Genomic DNA, 19,104 nt, shown 5'->3' on the forward strand with positions numbered 1-19,104 from the left:
AATCTTTTTTTTCTACTGTAAGGCATACAATAACTCGGAAATCTCCAAAGAATACCTACAACTTAAAAAGAACAGAAGTGTCAAAGTATATCAATGACTACAATCCAGTCATTTTAAAAATGTGGAATACGAACATGAACATCCAGTATGTTGAAGATAACTCAATTGCTATTGCACATTATGTTGCATCGTACATAACAAAATCAGGAAAAATAGAGATGAAACAGATGTGGGATGAAATTGCGCAAGAGAAAAGCCTTAGCAAAAATTTGTACAGCTTTACTTTGAAAATGCTTTCCCACCGAGACATTGGAACCCTCTGAATGTTCAGACTGCTTGTGCTCTTCAAGTTTACATTTCAAGTCACGAGAAATTATTTGGGTATGTTTAGGTCTTGCCTGCAAATGAAATAGAGGGTTGAAATAATTTGAAGAAATAAAGAATTAGCAGCAAATGAACCAGGCTGTGCAGACATTCTTAAAACTAATATGTTGGACACATACTATCCAAAAAGGAGTCAACATCTGGAAGAGCTACATCTGTATTAAGTACTTCAACATTACAGCTTCAAAATAAATGATAAACAGAATTTAAAAGAAGGAAAATATGCAGTATTTGAATGTCATGGTTGTTTAGTAAAACATGCAAAGGGTAATCTTATAACCCACTAGAAACTCAGTTGTTAAACTAAAGATAAGCGACAATTGTACTATTTAGTCCTTCTCCAACTCTTTAAACCATGGCGTAGTGAAAGTGAATTACTTGGAGACTTTGACTGCTATGAAGATTCTTTTAATACATTTAAAGATAGCATGACATGTACAATTTTCCGTACATATTTAAAAATGTTGAAGGATTAAGTTGAAAATGAAAAGACTTTTACAGCTGAAAAAACTAGTGAAAGTTCTCAAGATAGTCATGAAGTTGAAATTGCAATGCAACAAGCAATTGAGGATACTATTATATTGCAAAACATAGAAGAACAACTAAGTGTTGAACAGAAAGACATATATGTACAAGTCAGAGAACAGATAGAACATGGTTTGTTGCATGAAAAAAAGAAAGAGTATTCATCTTTTAAAAAATTTCTGATGTACATCAGTGGTGAAGTTGGGAGAGGTAAAAATAATTTCATTAAAGTTTTGACCAGTTATCTTCAAAAAACTATGGCTTCACATTTATGGTATTTGGTAAAAGCTCCAAATAGATCAGCTGCTCACAATGTTAAAGGAGTTACTTTGCATAGATTACTGATGTTACCAGTCGAGCATGATAATAAATTAGAATATCGGAAGTTGTCTGGAGAAGCTTCTTATGGAGTGTTAAGGGTGCTGAAGAAACCTAAACTTTTAATTATTGATGAGGTGAGCATGATCTCATACTTAATGCTTGCTTTTGTACACATAGGAATGCAACTGGTATTAAAAACAGATTATGACATTCTGTTTGGAGGAGAACATGTAATTGTATTTGAAGATCTGCTACAACTAACCCCTGTAAAAAGATAACCAGTGTTTAAAAGTCTTCTACATGAAAACACTAATAAATCCTTGGGAAGTATTGTAAATGTGAATCTGTGGTTACATTTTGAATATAAAGAACTCACTCAGAATATGCGACAAGCAATAGATGAGGATTATGCAAATATTCTAAAAGATGTAAGGTTTGGTGTTCTAAGCAAACGTGGTAAACAAGCTTTTCAAAGTTGTTTACTAAAGTACTTGTTTACAAATGAAAACACACCAGCAGAAGTAATGTACAAGAAAATGAAAGAAAAAAGTCTATAGTTTGCTTAATTCCTACAGTGGAAGAGTGTTATACATTTAATAGAGAGCTTATGAAATTGGAATATCAAGAAATAGTCCACATTGAAGCTATTGATAAAATCGAGCATCAATGAATATCAATTCTTTTTTCCGAAAAACTACTGACTAAATTAGATTCTTTGGAAAAGTCTGTATCAAAAACCGGTGTCTTGGAAAAAATTATAGATGTATGTTTAAACTGTTGGGTAATTTTGAGGCATAATCTGAATGTAGAAGAAGGTTAAGTGAATGGAACAATGGGGATAGTTGCTGTTTTTGTGAAATATCAAAATAGAAATGGAATTGAATTCTTGAAAGTTACATTTGATCAGATTACAGAGGTAAGACAAAATGCACGTTCTGCTGCAATGTTTTTTGCTTGCAAAAGGCTTGTGTGTTCACAGAGAACAGTTTCCCTTCTGTTTAGTATATGCAATAACTATTAAATAGTATTAATTTCTCCTTTTTGTCTTTTTAAACTATTTATTGTATTTTTGCTGCTATATATATATTTTTGTTAGTTGCTTGCCGACTGTATTACATCTATTGAAATAAATCTATCTCACAGTGCTAATCTATAGCCTTCCCTCCCTCTCCCCTAGCTGTTCGGTAAAATCACTGTATCTGATGTAAATTGGAAATTGTATTACTTATGGAGTGCCCTTTTTAATCATGGTACTCAGTACTCAATAATGTACATTATTCTGTGTCTGTGCTTGCTTTTTATGGTCCTAGTGACAGAAATAAAAGTATTTGAAATGAAACGAAAATAACTATTCATGAATCTCAAGGATTAAGTGTAGATAATGCTGTGGTAAATGTAGGAAAAACTGTGTTTGAAGAGGGAATGGTATATGTTGGATTATCTCGAGTTAGAACGTTGTTTGGTTTATATTTAATTGATTTTGATAAGATCAAGATTAGTGCTGATGTTAATTGTGTAAGAGAATATAATTGTTTGAGAAGGCTTAATGCTCCAAGTTTAGGAGAGTATCCTATTTATGAGAAATGTGTTGTGTGTTCAAAACGCAAACATGTTGAAGCATCAACTATTGTTCAAAAGAAGAAACAAAATCAAGAGGAAAGAAAAGATGTAAAAAAGCAGAAAATACAAACAAGTGATGATGTTGTCGGATACCAATTATAAAATGCTTCTGGTGTCATCTGCTATGGTAATGGTATTCTAAACTTTTTATTTTATCTTGAAGATGTTTATAGTCAAATTATGGAAATCAGGAAAAAAGATTATGTTTGGCACTTTATACTTTATTTCAATATTTGAAAACTGATAGAAGTAAGATCCATTCTCCTTCTGGTATTTTCCAACTGTTGGATAGATGCACTTGATTCAGTACTAATATACAACAAGATGCACATGAATTTCTGAAGATTGGAAATAGTATTGGTTGTGTTATGTATGTTGATTTTGTGTTATATTTGTGAGAATTAGGGATTTGTTTTTTTAACAATCTAGTTGATTGTTTTCTTTTCCCAGATGTTTAAGATGTAACAACACTGTCATCACTGTGAAAAGTGAAGTTAAGTAGAAGCTGATGACAGCAAATAAATGGAGAACGATTGTTTTCTGAATGTTAAATTATTTTGTATAATTTAAAAACTCACTGTAATTTGTGAAATATATTACATTACATAGCAGTTTTGCAATTTATTTCATGTAGATGAAAAGTTTGATAAAATAGTACTAATGACAAATAGCACAATAGTAGTTAAATATTTAAAAAACCTTTGAAATTCACTGAAAAAATAGGTTTTAGGGATTTTATAGGTACAAATTAGCATTTAAAAAACCTTTGAAATTCACTGAAAAAAACATAGTTTCAGGGACGGTATAGTTAGTTGGACATTTCACTCACTCAAAACCATAGAAATTCTACTGTTATAGTTAGTTGAGCTACCTATAACTTGTGCCCCCACAATGATATCGCATATTACATAATTCATGACATGTAAGTGAAATCACTGATGACATCACTGATGACTTCTCAAATGACATCACGGATTACATCATCCATGTGACAATCTGATGCACTGTTGGATTCCGCTCGGCCCATACACTGCAGGAACGAGGTATGTTCCAATCCACTTCCCCGACTCACTAGCCACTCACGAGATGTTAACCATGAGTGAACCAATGACCCAGGAAAGGGGGTGGAGTATGAGGAGACACCAAGTCCTCCACCCCTGTAGATCGAAGAGTTCACTGCTCCCGCCTCCACGCTTCCGCACCTGAACAAACAAGAAAAATACTCTTCACAATCATGTAACTTTCCCAAATATCTCAACAACAGTGACCATATCCTGCTAAAACAATCACGTTGCTTACCAGTTGATAGTGCAGGCTTGGTATCGTGGAGAATTCAGTCATCAAAAGTTTCACCCCCAAAATAGATTCTCTTGGAACTTCAAGCAGCTGGCTGTGATGAAAAGGGTGTCCCTCTTAATGTTTTGTTGTCAGAGGAAAAACATGTCTCTTTCTTGACATGGACAAAAAACCCCTTCACGCTAAAACGCGAAAAACAATACGCGTGAAAACCCGGCACTTGGGATAGGACCTTAAGAATTCAAATAACAAGGTGACTAAACCTACCCTCGGGAATGCAGAATGACCAAAGCCGTCACTTCCGCGAGTAACGATGTGGAGAGGTCTATACAGGAGACGCGCCACACATAGGTAAGCGCTGTTACAACCACCGCGTCTCCTCCGCACAACGATACTCTCTAAAATATAAGGGACAAGGTTGTCAGACGGGAGGGAAAAAACAGGAGCCCCTGGAACCCCCAGCCCAAAAATACGGGAAAATGTGAAAAGCACTGGGATCTAGACAAAAACGGGGAAAAGAGACCCTATCACACTAACTCACTAAACGAGGGGAGGGAAAGGGCAAAAAACTCGCACTCTGAAGAAGAAGGGGGAAAGAACGGTTCTCACGAGCCCGTGAGAACAAACAAAGCAAATCCAAGTAACACAGGAACCAGCAACCAGGAACCCACACATTGGCAATAACAAGCAATGACAGGAAGGTAGGACTGGCTTTTATCCTGTAACTGGCAGGTCATGTGATAACAGTTCATGGTCACTGAAAGAGGACTGGACCCGATTCCTAACATGCACCTCCTTACACCCTAATATCACCTTTGATACACCCCTAGTAAAATTCAGACTAACATTTTCAAAACCATTGTCACACCAATACCAGTTAATACCAACCGTTCACTAATTCCTAGGTCTACAGACACCTGTACTCATTCATCCATACAACCATTCATACATGTAGTCACTGATCAATACAACATTAATTCTAGTCAGTCATGCAAATAATCAATCACAGTTCCATTTACTCACCTGCACAGTTATACAAACACCACCCCATTTATTCATACAGAAGCTAACATATTCTTACTCTGTTATATAATCTCTAATACAAGTATACACTCATTCACACAGCCTCTGTCACAATTACTGACTCTCACATATAGCCACCTATATACTTCAACTCTCACATACACTGTAGTTACTTGGACATCTACCACTAAGACATCATTCAATCAATCAATCAGCGCATTTATAGAGTGCACTACATACTTGCGAGGGTCTCAAGGCGCTGGGGGAGGGGGTCGCTGCAGCTAGTGGTCGAAAAGCCAGGTCTTGAGTAGTCTCCTGAGGGACAGCCGGTCTTCAGTCCGTCATAGTAGGAGAGGGAGGAAGTTCCGGGTCTTAGCGGCGAGGTGGGAGAAGGACCTTCCTCCGTAGGTGGTTCTACGGATGCGTGGGAAGTCGGCCAGTGACAGGTCGGCAGAACAGAGTTTTCTGTTCGGTGCGTAGTGTGAGAGTCTGTCAGTGAGGTAGGCCGGGCTGGTCTTGTGGAGTGCCTTGTGTGTGGCTCAGGAGTTTGAATCTGATTCTTCTGTCGAAGGGGAGCCAGTGCAGGTTTCTGAGGTGAGGGGTGAAGTGATCTCGGCGCGGTACGTCGAGGATCAGGTGTGCGGAGGCATTTTGGATTCTTTGAAGTCTGTTGATGAGTTTGGACTGGGCTCCGGCATAGAGGGCATTGCCGTAGTCGAGTCTGCTGCTGACGAGGGCGTGGGTGATGGTTTTTCGCGTGTGTGTCGGGATCCATATGTAGATCTTGCAGAGCATGCGGAGGGTGTGGAAGCAGGTGAAGGATACTGCGTTGACTTGGTTGGTCATGCTGAGTTTTGAGTCAAGGATGACTCCAAGGTTCCAAGATACAAAACAGACGGGGCTTGATAGGAATTAAATAAAACACTTGCAATCATTCAGTCCATCATGTGTTATTCCTAGTTATAGCACCCCAGTATGAATTACAACATGTATCTTGTGTAGGTGTTGACAAGTGGGCGAATGTAACCATCAGTTTGTCCACTTGTTCATTATTATTCAGGACTGGTCCCTCAAAATTAATTCTGCTGAGGCATTGCATAGTTGTCTATGTGATTTTTATGTGACAATTCTTTTGCAAGAAAAATTCTTTGTTTAACATGTTTATTTCAGTGTATTGAATGTATGTATGTATTTGTTAAATAGTTCGTGGTTTTTTGATGTCATAAAAAATACTTTCTCAAAAATTTCTTTATAAAATTTGAATTGATTCAGCGTAATGGTTGTCCAACCTAGTAATTGACTTGACTAGGCGATGCATTATTTGTAAATCAACCTGCTCGGCCATTTGTTTTTGTTTACCCTAAGTGGAAAGACGGCAGCATGTGTGGGGTAGTCTCAGGAAGAGGACTCTGCAGGTTTATGCATCATACTTATTCAGAGAAGAGGAGCTTCACTCAGACCAACAATGACCGCTTAGACTGGCCGCATGAGTACTACGACAGTGTTTGTGTCTGCAATGGGAACTATGGTGGTTTTGACTGTGGAGAATGTAAGTTTGGCTTCTATGGAGACAAGTGCACTGAGAAGAAGACCATCATCAGGAGGGACATCTGTGAGCTCTCTCGTCAAGAGAGATTGAAATTTTTCCGTTATCTGAGCCTTGCAAAGTTGAAAACAAGTATAAGATATACAATTCTCCTCACCAGCAACAGGCTCGACAGAAACACCATCCGCTTTGTTGAAGCCACAGCGTATGATGTCTTTGCCTCTATACACTCTTATTCCATTGCACCATTCCTAGAAAATAATATGTTTGATGGGACCATAACCCTTGCCCATGAAGGCCCTAACTTTCCTTCTTGGCATCGGTGGTACCTCTTGTTTTTTGAGAGGGAAATGCAGATTCTAACCGATGACCATGATTTTGCCATTCCGTACTACGACTGGAGCATGGATGGCCAGACATTCAGCATCTGCACAGATGACATCATGGGCAAGAGCAATTCACGGGGCTTGCTGACTTCTACCTCGTACTTTGCCAATTGGAAGGGAAATATACAACTCTGCCTGTTTGTTTAGAAACTTGCAATAATGTATATGTGTGTCCATGAATGGGTGCACTGGTGGGCAAAGCAGTGAAGTCATGCATAATCGAAGGAGGTACAAAGAAGGTAAAACAAAATTTATCTACAATGAGATGGTTTTCTTCACTGTTGTTCATGTGAGAGAATCAACCTAATGCTCCTCCAGTGCAATACACAACTTATCATATTTTAGCTCATAGGAATATCTTGAAACTTAAATTGTATCATAAACAAAGTCAATTATGTATCTAATTAACCTCACCACTTACCATTGCTGATAGGCATTCCTTTACTCTGGAGGGAAGAGTATTACATTACTTGGAGAAAATGACTTCAACATACTTACTAATTACAAACCAAATATCCATAATCGTCATGACCAACATCCCCCAGGGCTATACAATGGAAGAAAGAGTGTCACTTGTAAGCACACCCAAGAGCCCTGTCTCACTTTATTTCAGTCTTGATCCTGTGCCCAATGGGAATAGTCAAGCCCAAACTGCCAATCCAGGTCCTCCCTGGACTGAAAACAAACATCCTAGAACCGGTTTGGGCTTTCTGCCTTCATCAGCCAGGATAGCTTGATTTCAGTGGCATGGATAAATGAACTGTGGTGATGGAGTGAGCTAAATAATGATGCTGTGGGAGGTATTGATGGTACCCACATTGCCCTTGTTCAAGCAAAGGCAAGTGAACACATCTATAGGAACCGCAAACACTACCACTCCATCAACATGCAAGTGGTATGCCAGGTGGATCAGATCATCTCACAGGTGTTTGCAAAGTATCCTTGGTCAGTACATGAATCCTACATCCCACATAGACAAGCTAAGCTTGAAATCAAGGCAAAAAGCCTATACCAAGAACATAATTGATAGGGCATACAAGAGATCTAGGAACACACCAAGGGCAGCATAACTGTAGACAAATCAAAAATCTTAATCTATCACATTGATGTGTGTCACAACATATAACTCTTCATCTACTGAGATAAACAAGATTGTCAACAAAAATCGTCCGTCATAACATCTAACATCAAACAAAGCCTAGACGTTGCTTGTGCTGTTTTAAAGACCTGTTGTATATGCTTTTTGGGCTACAAGCCCACACATTGGTGTTCATTTGTCTTGTCTTTTTCAGTGTTGTTTAAAAAAATACTTTCAAGTAGTTAATATGTCTTATTTGTCGCTCCTTTTTTGTAAGTTATTCACTTCCAGGGAGCTGTGCAGCAGTACTTAAAGCCTTCCACTTGTCTCTTTTTAGCAACTGCAAAAGGAAATACTTTCTCCTTGTCAAAGAGCACTGTGCTGTTGCCTAGAACTCAGATTTCCATTTCTACAAACTGGGCTGTAATTCTTGTTTCAGGTGTTTCGAGCTCAGAGATCCAAAAACTATACAAATCTTGCACGCCTTTCTTTTAATAACTTTTCTGCTTTTTTTAGCGTATTCACTTTTTTATTCTTCTTCTCTTTTCACAGGAGGAGTGCTTGTTTATTCTTTCTGTGCATGCTGCGTTATCCTTATTCAGAGTCCTTCAAGCTGTTTCTCATCCTCTTTTACTGTGCTTGTTTATTCTTTCTGTGTGTACTGCATTAGTCTTCTTTCCTCTGTGTTCTTTGTGCTGTTGCTCACACGAATGCTGTTGCTCACATGAATGCATGTGTTTGGCACCTTATTGTGGTAACTTGTAATGGTCTAACAAGGAATTTAGCTAAGAAAATGAATCAACACAACTCAATTGTATACTTTAGTTAGTCACCACTTGCAACTTAATGTCACATTACACCATAGCGATCCTCTCTCATCTAAATGTAAACATAAGGTAGCATGTGACCATCTTGCACACTAGCTTATGGCTACAAACAATGCAGTGGTAGCACCTAAGCATGCCAGAACTTGAAATTCACACACAAACCTCTGCTGGAAATGTACTTTTTTATATTTCACAGTGCGACCACTTTATATAGTAAAGCAAGTTGTTGCATCCCTCAGGCAGATTTCAGTGTTTGACATTCCTTTGCCAAATGTATGCCTACTCAGAGCTGCTCATTTCAGTTTTTTCAGGCAAAAATGTTGGCATGTTAAACCCTTTACCTGCATGCCCAGATTGCCTTCAAAGGCCTCCCAGGTGAAGAAAAATAGGCTGTTACCTGAATGGTTTTCGGAGTTGTGTCCTTGCTCAATGATTGTGTCCAATCAAGGGAATTCCTGGCTTGGCAGTTTGAGCTGGAATGTTCCCATGAGGCACAGGGTCAAGACTGATTTGCATATGGCTTGGTCTGAGCTGAGTAGGTGAAGTGAGCTAAATACCTTTGATGGATTCAACCCAGATCTGTCAATGGGGGTGAGTGTCTGTAAAGTTTCAGCACTCTGTCCATTGTCTCTTTGTGTTTGCTTTAATAGGCCCATAGGGACCCATTATCAAGTAATTATGGACTTTGTGGCCATGTTTTTTATAAGATCACCAAGAGGTCTACAGTGATGAGTCTTTGTGCGGAGGAGAGGTCTATGGCGTATGAAGTAGAGCTAAAACAGGTCTAACATGTACTACATCATACAATACAGCCCTCTCTTCTTATGACTTTACAGCATTTAACTTCCCTTCCTTCCATACCGTTTCCAGAGTATATGCAGCGGGTTTAGCTACCCTGATAAGTATTGCACAGTTGCAGAAGATAAGTGCAGGTTTGAGCCTCTACACAGGAACCCTGGTGTAAATGTAAATGTAATGTAATGTAAATGTAAATTGATACTTGTATAGCGCACTACTCACCCACAAGGGTCTCAAGGCGCTTGTACGAATACCGCTGTGGAACTCATCCTGGATTTCCCTGTGAGGCGTCCACTCCTGGGCACCCCCAAGGTGGAGGTAGGCATCCTTAGCATTGTGGGGGCCGTTGTGGAGATTAAGCAAGCTATTGCCCAGAGTTGCAGAGTGGGACCCATGATTAGAATAGGCACCGAGGCGAGAATTATCAGGTCCGGGGAATTTTGAGCCCAAGACCCGCCGAGGCGGGGAATTGAACCCTGGTCTCGGGCTAGACCTCTGCATCAGGGTCTGCTGCTCTAACCATTGAGCCACACTTCTCCACTTGTGCAGACCCCAACAACAGCCAGCTGCCCTCTGCTCAGCAAGTAGAGGACGTGCTACAGTGGAAGGACTATGACACACCTCCGTACAATATCACTTCCAAGCAAAGCTTCCGCAACTGTCTGGAAGGTAGGTGAAATCAGTCCTTCACAAATATTTTGTGTGTGTGTGACGTCTCTATTCTTTCACATATCTGATCAAAGGATGAATGGATAAAGAGGTGGCTTGAAGCCACATGTCTAGGTCTTTACTTATTTCTACAGTATGAATGCAGTGAAAGGATGGAAAGTGCATCAGATCTCAGGATGTCAGTCAACAGCTGACCCTGGAACCTGTGCCTGAGGAGGCAGTTCCCAGTTAGGATGAGCGAAATATTCTGTACCTCTGGAAAAATTGGTGGAATTTTAGTGGCTCATGCTGCTCTTGCAATGCTGAGTTCTGGACAAATTTGTCTATCACCGTGTGGCACAATTTCTTCTCATGTACGGCTCCAGAACGGTAAATAGTTGAGCTAGATTTAATGTCCCCAGTGCGAATTCAGATCCGGCGACTTTTCTCTTATGCAGAAGGTTACCACCATTTGTGTTTCATAGTCAGAAGACCGCAGCTCTGCACCAAAATCATCTTGAGTTGCTGCACACTCTGGTGCGCCATTGGTGCCCTTTGTGCTGACTTTTCAGCAGGGAACACATTCCTGGCACTAAATCAGTTTTAGCAGAAAAACCTGCCTATTTCTGGCCATGGATGGTACTCCACAGAACCTAGCTGAGGTTATATGTAAGCCATCAGAATTCTGCAGAGTCGAATTATATGAGAAACACACCCTCCTAATATTGCTGCTAAAGCAGTGTGGCATAATTCTTGCTGCGCCAGAGGACACTCTGGTGTATGATTGGCCGCAGAGGTTGAAGCTAAGCATCACTGATTTACCTAAAGGATATTACTAGAGCAAACTAAGGGAAGTTGGGGGACAATCCCTTATTATGTACTGAGTTGGGATGAAGGATGCAGAAAAGATAAACAAGATCTTTTTTGGGGCCTGAAACTCAATAACCACTTGTGTTAGAAACAGGGATATTGTCATGCCTTCTGCTATAAAACACATAATCTTATACATCAACCTGTGCAATATTTAAAGCACAAGTAAACAATCAATTGCAAGGAATGACAAACATCTCGACTGATGACCCACACCATTGGTCCCACTCTCCCAGCCACATCCCTGGGACAATACCATGCAATCATCAAATCTTTCCTTGAATAACTGTGTTCAGCAGAGCAGGATTCTTCCACAGCCGCCTTTATACATGGTGGACATTCTTAAAACCAAAGAATGCCCACTTCCATCTAGCAGGTCTTTTGCAAGATTTAAGATTACAGGAATACATCCTAATTAGGGAAATGCTTTGGCTGAGCCTTTATGCAGTAGCAAATAAGTTTAAAAATGTAGGGCCATATGCATCAACATCCTCATTTGCGATTCCCAAATCGCTATTTGAGAATTGCAAAATGGGATGTATGTAAAAAATCACAATTCTTTAGCGATTTCTTAACATTCCTTAATTGCGATTAGCAAATTGCGAATCGCAAGTAAGGACTACTTTCCCATTAATTTCTATTGGCCAGGAGGCCCATAGGAATGAATGGGAAGTTATTCTCAATTTGCGATTTGCAATTTGCAAATCGCAAATTGGGAATAATTTCAAGAGTGTCATAAGGACACCCTGAGGCACCCCTGAAATTTACATGTGTGCACATAATGCACACATACATGCCCTAAGGGCATGTATGTGTGCCACATGGCACCTTTACAAATGCAAAAAAGTGCATTTGTGAAAGAAATCGCAAATTACCACCAGCTTCAAGTTGGTGTTAATTTGCGATTTCTTTAAACGAAATCGCACAACTTGGGTGCTTCATACATACCATTTAAGGAATCGCAATTTTTGATTTATTAAATGCTGACGCTAATTTTGCGATGCAATTTTAATCATACATCGCATTTTCCAATTTTTTGGTCGCAAATGCAGCTTTTTTGCGAATCGCAGTGTTTGCGACTAAAAAAAACGATGGTACATATGCGCCGTAGTGTTTTATTTATTGCACCTTCTTTCTTCTCATGAGCCAGTGTGTTCTAATATGTCACTCAACATCTCATACTAAAGAGTCCATCGAAATTTCTGTTTCCAGGCTTTGTTGATCCATCCAGAGGTGATACAACGAGGCGGAGTTTGCACAATTCGTTCCACATATACATGGGTGGAACAGTGCGCCTGATGTCCATTTCCAGCAATGACCCCATCTTCTATTTGCACCATGCGTTCATTGACAAGTAAGGCACAATCTGTGGTTAATGATCTATAAGAAACAAACAGATGTTACAGCCACTGAATTAAAACCTTGAGACAATTATGAGAGAGAAACAGTAATAAAAGAGGAGGGACCACATGGACACAGCTAAACACCTTCTGTCTTGCTTCTAAAGCAAGAAACTTTATAGAGGTATTGTGTGTCTGTTCACAGTGTACACAAAGAACTTTAGGGTATATCCTTAGATTTCTGAAACTGATAACTTGCACTGCAATATTAAACACGCTAGAATTTCAGTTTGCCGCAGCTGTGTGCATATTGTGTCTAGAGTGTGGGCCGTTCAGGCTGAATAACAGCTAACATTGTTATGATGACCTTGGAGGCTTCTGCACTCACTGTGCAGACTAAGGTTGCAATGTAAGTCTAAGGATGTTGAAAAAAACTGTTCATATGTGAAGAATTTCAAGCAGCCTAACTTACAACAACAGTTATATAGGTTCACCTGGGTTTTTGGCCCTGTTCTCAGCAGCCATCTAGGGAAACCTTCCAAACCGACATATTTTTGAAAACTAGAAACCTGGGGGCTTCCAGGGAGGTATGGTTTGCGTTGATACTCTAGTGTTTCCTGACCCTGAAACTCTTGCAAACCTCAATTTTGCTTGAAAAAATCACTTTTCTCACACATTTTTGTGCAGCATCACCAGGCTCACACAAATTTCCTAGCACCCAGCGTTCCCCCAGGTCTCCTGATAAAAATGGTACCTCACTTGTGTGGGAGGCCCAAGTACCTGCAATAGGCAAGGGCCTAAAATAAAGTGAGACGACATCAAAGTTCCCTACCACCAAACCACCTGGTTTTGCAAGGGGGTTCACCTGGGATTTTGGCCTTGTTCTTGGTGGACATCTAGGGAAACCCACCAAACCCACACATTTCTGTAAACTACACAGCCCGAGGCTTCCAGGGAGGTATGGCTTGCATGGATCCCCCAGCGTTTACTCACCCAGAATCCCTTGCAAACCTCAATTTTATCTGATAAAATCACTTTTCTCACACATTTATGTGTGGGGAAGTGTGGCATCCCCGGGCTCACACACATTTACTACCACCCAGTGTTTCCCCAGGTCTCCCAATAAAAACAGTGCCTCACTTATGTGGGAGGCCCAAGTACCCACGACAGGCAAGGGGCCAAAACCAATTGAGGTGACATCAAATTTGCCTCCCTCCACACCATCCGGTTTTGCAAGGGGGGTCACCTGGGTTTTTGGCCCCGTGCTTGGCAGCCATCTAGCGAAACCTACCAAACCCACACATTTCTGAAAGTAGATACCCAGAGGCTTCAAGGGAGGTATGGTTTTCTTACCCAGAATTCTTTACAAACCTCAATTTTACCTGAAAAAATCAATTTTTTCACACACTTTTGTGTGGGAAAGTGTGGCATCACCAGGCTCACACAAATTTTCTACCACCCAGCGTTCCCCCAGGGCTCCCAATAAAAATGATGTCTCACTTGTGTGGGAGGCCCAAGTACCCGAGATAGGCAAGGGACCAAAACGTAGTGAGGTGACATCAAATTTGCCTATCTCCAAACCATATGGTTTTGCAAGGGGAAACACCTAGGTTTTTGGTCCTGTGCTCGGCGGCCATCTATGGAAACCTACCAAACCCACATATTTTTGACAACTAGATACCCAGGGGCTTCCGGGGAGGTATGGCTTGCATGGATCACCCAGCGTTTCCTTACCCACAATCCTTTGCAAACCTCAATTTTATCTGAATAAATCCGTTTTCACACACATTTTTGTGTTGTAAAGTGTGACATCATCGGGCTCACGCAAATGCTCTACCACCCAGCATTCCCCAGGTCTCCCAATAAAAATGGTGCCTCACTTGTGTGGGAGGCCTGAGCACCCATGACAGGCAAGGGCACAAAACTTAGTGAGGTGACATCAAAAATGCCTATCTCCAAACCACCTGGTTTTGCAAAGGGATCACCTGGGTTTGTGGCCCGGTGCTCGGCGGCATCTAGGGAAACCTACCAAACCCACACATTTCTGAAAACTAGACACCAGAGGGCTTCCAGAGAGGTATGGCTTGCGTGGATCCCCAGCGTTTCCTTACCCAGAATCCCTTGCAAACTTCAATTTTATCTGACAAAATCACTTTTCTCACACATTTTTGTGTGGAAAAGTGAGGCATCACCGGGCTCACACAAATTTCCTACCCCCCGGCGTTCCCCCCGGTCTCTCAATAAAAATGGTGCCTCACTTGTGGGGTAGGGCTGAGTACCCACAACAGGCAAGGGCACAAAACGTAGTGAGGTGACATCAACATTTCCTATCTCCAAACCACCTGGTTTTGCAAGGGGATCACCTAGGTTTTTGGCCCGGTGCTCGGCGGCATATAGGTAAACCTACCAAACACACACTTTTCGGAAAACTAGACACCCAGGGGCTTCCAGGGAGATATGGCTTGCACGGATCCCCCAGCGCTTCCTTACCCAGAATCCCTTACAAACTTCAATTGTATCTCACAAAATCATTTTTCTCACACATTTCTGTGTGGAACAGTGTGGCATCGCTTGGCTCACACAAATTTACTACCACCTAGCGCTCCCCCAGGTCTCCCGATAAAAATTGTGCCTCACTTGTGTGGGAGGCCCAAGTACCTGCGACAGGCAAGGGCCCAAAACGTAGTGAGGCGACATTAAAAATCTCCAAACCACCTGGTTTTGCAAGGGGGGTCCCAATTTGGAAAATGTGCAAAAATGTACTGTTTCTAAACTCTATAATTTGTTCCCATTTCCGAAATACATAGCTGTCTTTCATACCAATTTTCCATGTATACATTTACCCACGATAATTGCTATATACCCGGTATATAATAAGAAGCCATTGTAAATTGCTGATCTGTTTTTGACTCTGGGTTTGTCGGGTTCTTGGTGAACCTACAAGTCCTATATATCCCCAAAACCAGGAAGGTCCAGTGGATGTAACGGTATATTGTTTTCAAATAGCTGTCATAATTAGAAGCAGTTACAGGTGAAAACGTTGACACAACAGGCTGTTTTTTTCAACTACTTATCAATTTTTTCTAAATTCAATTGATAGTTTCTATAATGAAACATTGATGGATCTAAACAAATTACCCCTTGCTGAATTCAAAATGTTGTATACTTTTTTAAAATGTATTGCTTTCCAGGATCCATTATTGCTTTCATACACATTTCTACCATTAAATGGAAGGAGGTTAAAAGCACAAGAAATAGCAAAAATAGGCTGTCCCAGAAAAATGCCAAAACTGTGTAAAAATGTTGGTTTTCTAACAAAAGTTTGTCACTCCCTAAAATCTAGGGACATGGTCATTTAAAACCCTCAAACCCTTTTTTGATAACATTGCAGGGATAAACCCAGATGCTTTCATTTGCAGCCCGTTTTTCCCATTATTCCCCAAAAAACACAATTTTGCTGTATTTTGGCTCATTTCTGGGACCCCTCCAGGGGAATACAAATTCCCTGTATACCTTTAGAATTGGCATGATGTTGGAGGAACAGGAGACAAATTTGGCAAGGATACCTTATGTGGTCAAAAATATACAGGGGCCTAAGCGCGCACTACCCCAATAGCCAAAAAAGCTTAGCACAGGGGGAGGAAAGGCCTAGCAGCGAAGGGGTTAATTGAAGATGACATACAACATAAAATAAAAGGCATTTTTTGTGAAAAACTAACCTCTACCTATGACATATTGTTAACAGAGGCAGAATGGCACCCGCCCCTCGTTCTCATGCTTCGAGATTGAAGGAGGTAATCCTCCCTAGTTTCGCTCATACTGTCCCGAAGGAGCACATGCTGAATTTTGCAGAAGAGTGGGCTAAGTTGCTTGCTCCCGCTTTGTACTGTACTCAATGTGGATGGAATAAGCTTTCTCCCAGATATGAGATTCCATTATGGTCTATGCCACAGCCTCAACCCCAATATCCCCTGCGACATGCGACATCCTTTAACAATTGGAAAATCAAGGTGTAATTGAAACATGTGTGTCACCGATAAATACTCCTCTTTTAACTGTGACCAAGCCTGATGGCTCATACCATTTGGTATTGGATTACCGACACTTGAACTCTCATTGTCAGACCTTTGTGGTACAGTGCAGCCCTTGTTGATAGTCTTGTGCGCAAGCAGTTTAAGACCACACTTGACATTTCCATTGGTAGATTCAGCCATAACCTGTCCTCTCTTGGTAGTCAATGGACGGCGTTCAACTGTGGCAGCAAACAAAAACAGGATGTCACATTCATTTTTGATTCCTCTTTGTAAACTCAGGGGTACTTGCAGTATGAATTCATTCATCCGGCTCCTCTGACTATGCACCTGCTGGAGGATTGCCATTGTATCATTTACAATGACGGATCGGCGAACCGGCGACAAGATCAAAGCATGCTTATTCAGCACCCTGCGCAATAGTGGTCGGTACCTGCAATTCAATATCATCCAATTGTTTTGATAGCAAAATTTCATATAAGACACCAATCCTAGCACCTTTTGAGAAAGCTTCAATAAATCTGGTAATTACAATAGGTTGTGATTGACGTTTATACATAAAATCCTGTATTTGCAAGTATTTGAAGAAATCAGTTTTCTGCACCGAATACAGCTCCATTAAGTCCATTGAGCAAGATTCTATTGACATGGCAGGGGCAATAGTTCTGTTTGCAAATTTGCGTAAGCAACATTATAAGACTGTATTTAATCTGTACCATACACCTGTGAAAATGATGAAATGGGGAAGTATTTATGATGGTATTTATGATGGTAAATCCTTTCGATGTCAAGTTGATGCTGCTGATATTGTTCATATATTCTATAATTGTAATGCACTTTCCCCGTTTTACCTTAGTATAGATCAATTTCTATCTAATTTTATGAAGGTGCAATTTCATGTTAGTCGGGAACTGCTGCTTTTCTGGGTTGGTATGTATGATGAAACTGTACAGAACTATTATCCCCATAGATTTTTCATTTTCATGGCTATGGCGGTAGCTAGATTATGTATTGCTACAATGTGGCTGAAACCCGAACCACCCGCTTTTGAAATGTGGAGAGCCAAGATGTATTATGTGTTTCATTTAGAATATAATTTATATCGTATCAAATCTAGGGAAAAAAAACAATTGGGATTGAAGATATGGCAGCCAATGCTCCAACATTTTGAATTATCATTAGGATAACATTTTGATTTTCTATTTGTTATAGTGCTATAGTAATGTCTTAATGTTATGAAATGTACGCTTATTTTTTTCTTTTGTCTGCTGTGAACTGAAATAATAAAAATAAAAAAATAATAATTATGCAGACTTATTCTGCGACCAACATTATGGCAATCATTTTCTTCATAAAGCAAACATGTTTAGAAATGTGGTTAATTATACACAATGGGAACATTGCCCAGCAACCATTGAAGGCAGCTTGAAAACTCTTTTGAGAAAATTCACTTATTTTACTGATATTAATCAATCTAATCCTTATGCATTTTATTTTAGGATGACTGCTAAGTGATCTTCCAAAGTTAGACTCACCCACACTAAATTACTATATTCGAAGTCCTTTATCGACCAATTAGCAATAGGGGGCTATGAGCTGTGGAAAGATACTATTGATCTGAAATCTGTTTGGGGTTCTAAAGGCTGGCAAGTACAAGGCATTGAGGCTTTGCATTGTGCATGTCTCATCCAGAACCATATGTTGTTTTTGAATTTGACTATTTCACAAACCACTTGCTTTGGATTGGCAAGATGTAATTAATTAAATGCTCCTTCTCTTCCTGATTTGGGAGAATACCCTACATGGTACAATCACACTGATCAGTTTCTTAATGATTTACAGTCATTGCTATTAAATTCTACATTTGCCATGCCATGTTGTGGGGATTCTGCTCATACACAGGTTAGGGTGGATCCCCTTTTTGAAAGCGACCATTCTGTCACTACCGATTCAGTAGGCAAGTTAGGTCAGTACTGGCTCAAACATTCTACTTTTGTGTCAGTTAAGCTCCTTTTGCCTAAATTGACTGACAATGTTGATTTGAATGACTTTGTAAAGGTCCTGCACCAATCAGGTTCAAACATTGGATACATGCTATTTACAACGAAATTTGGAAACTGTCTCAAATTGAAGCTGCTTCTAGATTAAGAACTATTGATCCAGCTAATGTAGGAAAAGTACTTGCAGTTGTTGATAATAGCATTAATACCCTTTCTTCCCCAATTTACACATTATATAATATTGTTTCATCTGTTGTTGATATTGTACAGGATGAAGTGTCTGTTTTGTACCATGGTCAAAATCAATTATGTTCCATTCTGCGATGCCGGCAAGATGGCGGCGTAGACCGAGTGCTCCACTGCCAACCGGATCCCGTTTTCTTATAACGGGCACTTCATCGACGATTTTCG

The 19,104-nt window shown here is 40.2% G+C and overlaps 1 protein-coding gene across 1 annotated transcript; it reads left to right on the forward strand.

The window, feature by feature from the left end:
- The first annotated feature begins 2,062 nt into the window (after positions 1-2,062).
- LOC147736919 (tyrosinase-like) lies at positions 2,063-12,680 on the forward strand. The gene is made up of 5 exons (XM_086964325.1): positions 2,063-2,146; positions 6,535-7,242; positions 9,877-9,966; positions 10,332-10,473; positions 12,535-12,680. The coding sequence occupies exons 1-5, from the start codon at positions 2,063-2,065 to the stop codon at positions 12,678-12,680; spliced, it is 1,170 nt and encodes a 389-aa protein (XP_086820451.1).
- Positions 12,681-19,104: the final 6,424 nt, after the last annotated feature.

This window comes from Lissotriton vulgaris, chromosome 1_1 (genome assembly GCF_964263255.1).
Source record: "Lissotriton vulgaris chromosome 1_1, aLisVul1.2, whole genome shotgun sequence".
Lineage (NCBI taxonomy): Eukaryota > Metazoa > Chordata > Amphibia > Caudata > Salamandridae > Lissotriton > Lissotriton vulgaris.

What these genes read in the sequence shown, in the direction of transcription:
- LOC147736919 (XM_086964325.1), top strand. Translation starts at nt 2,063, where the DNA reads ATGGGGATAGTTGCTGTTTTTGTGAAATATCAAAATAGAAATGGAATT. An exon ending in ATATACAACTCTGCCTGTTT is followed by an intron (nt 7,243 to 9,876) that starts GTTTAGAAACTT and finishes TACCGTTTCCAG; the next exon opens with AGTATATGCAGCGGGTTTAG. An exon ending in CTCTACACAGGAACCCTGGT is followed by an intron (nt 9,967 to 10,331) that starts GTAAATGTAAAT and finishes CTAACCATTGAG; the next exon opens with CCACACTTCTCCACTTGTGC.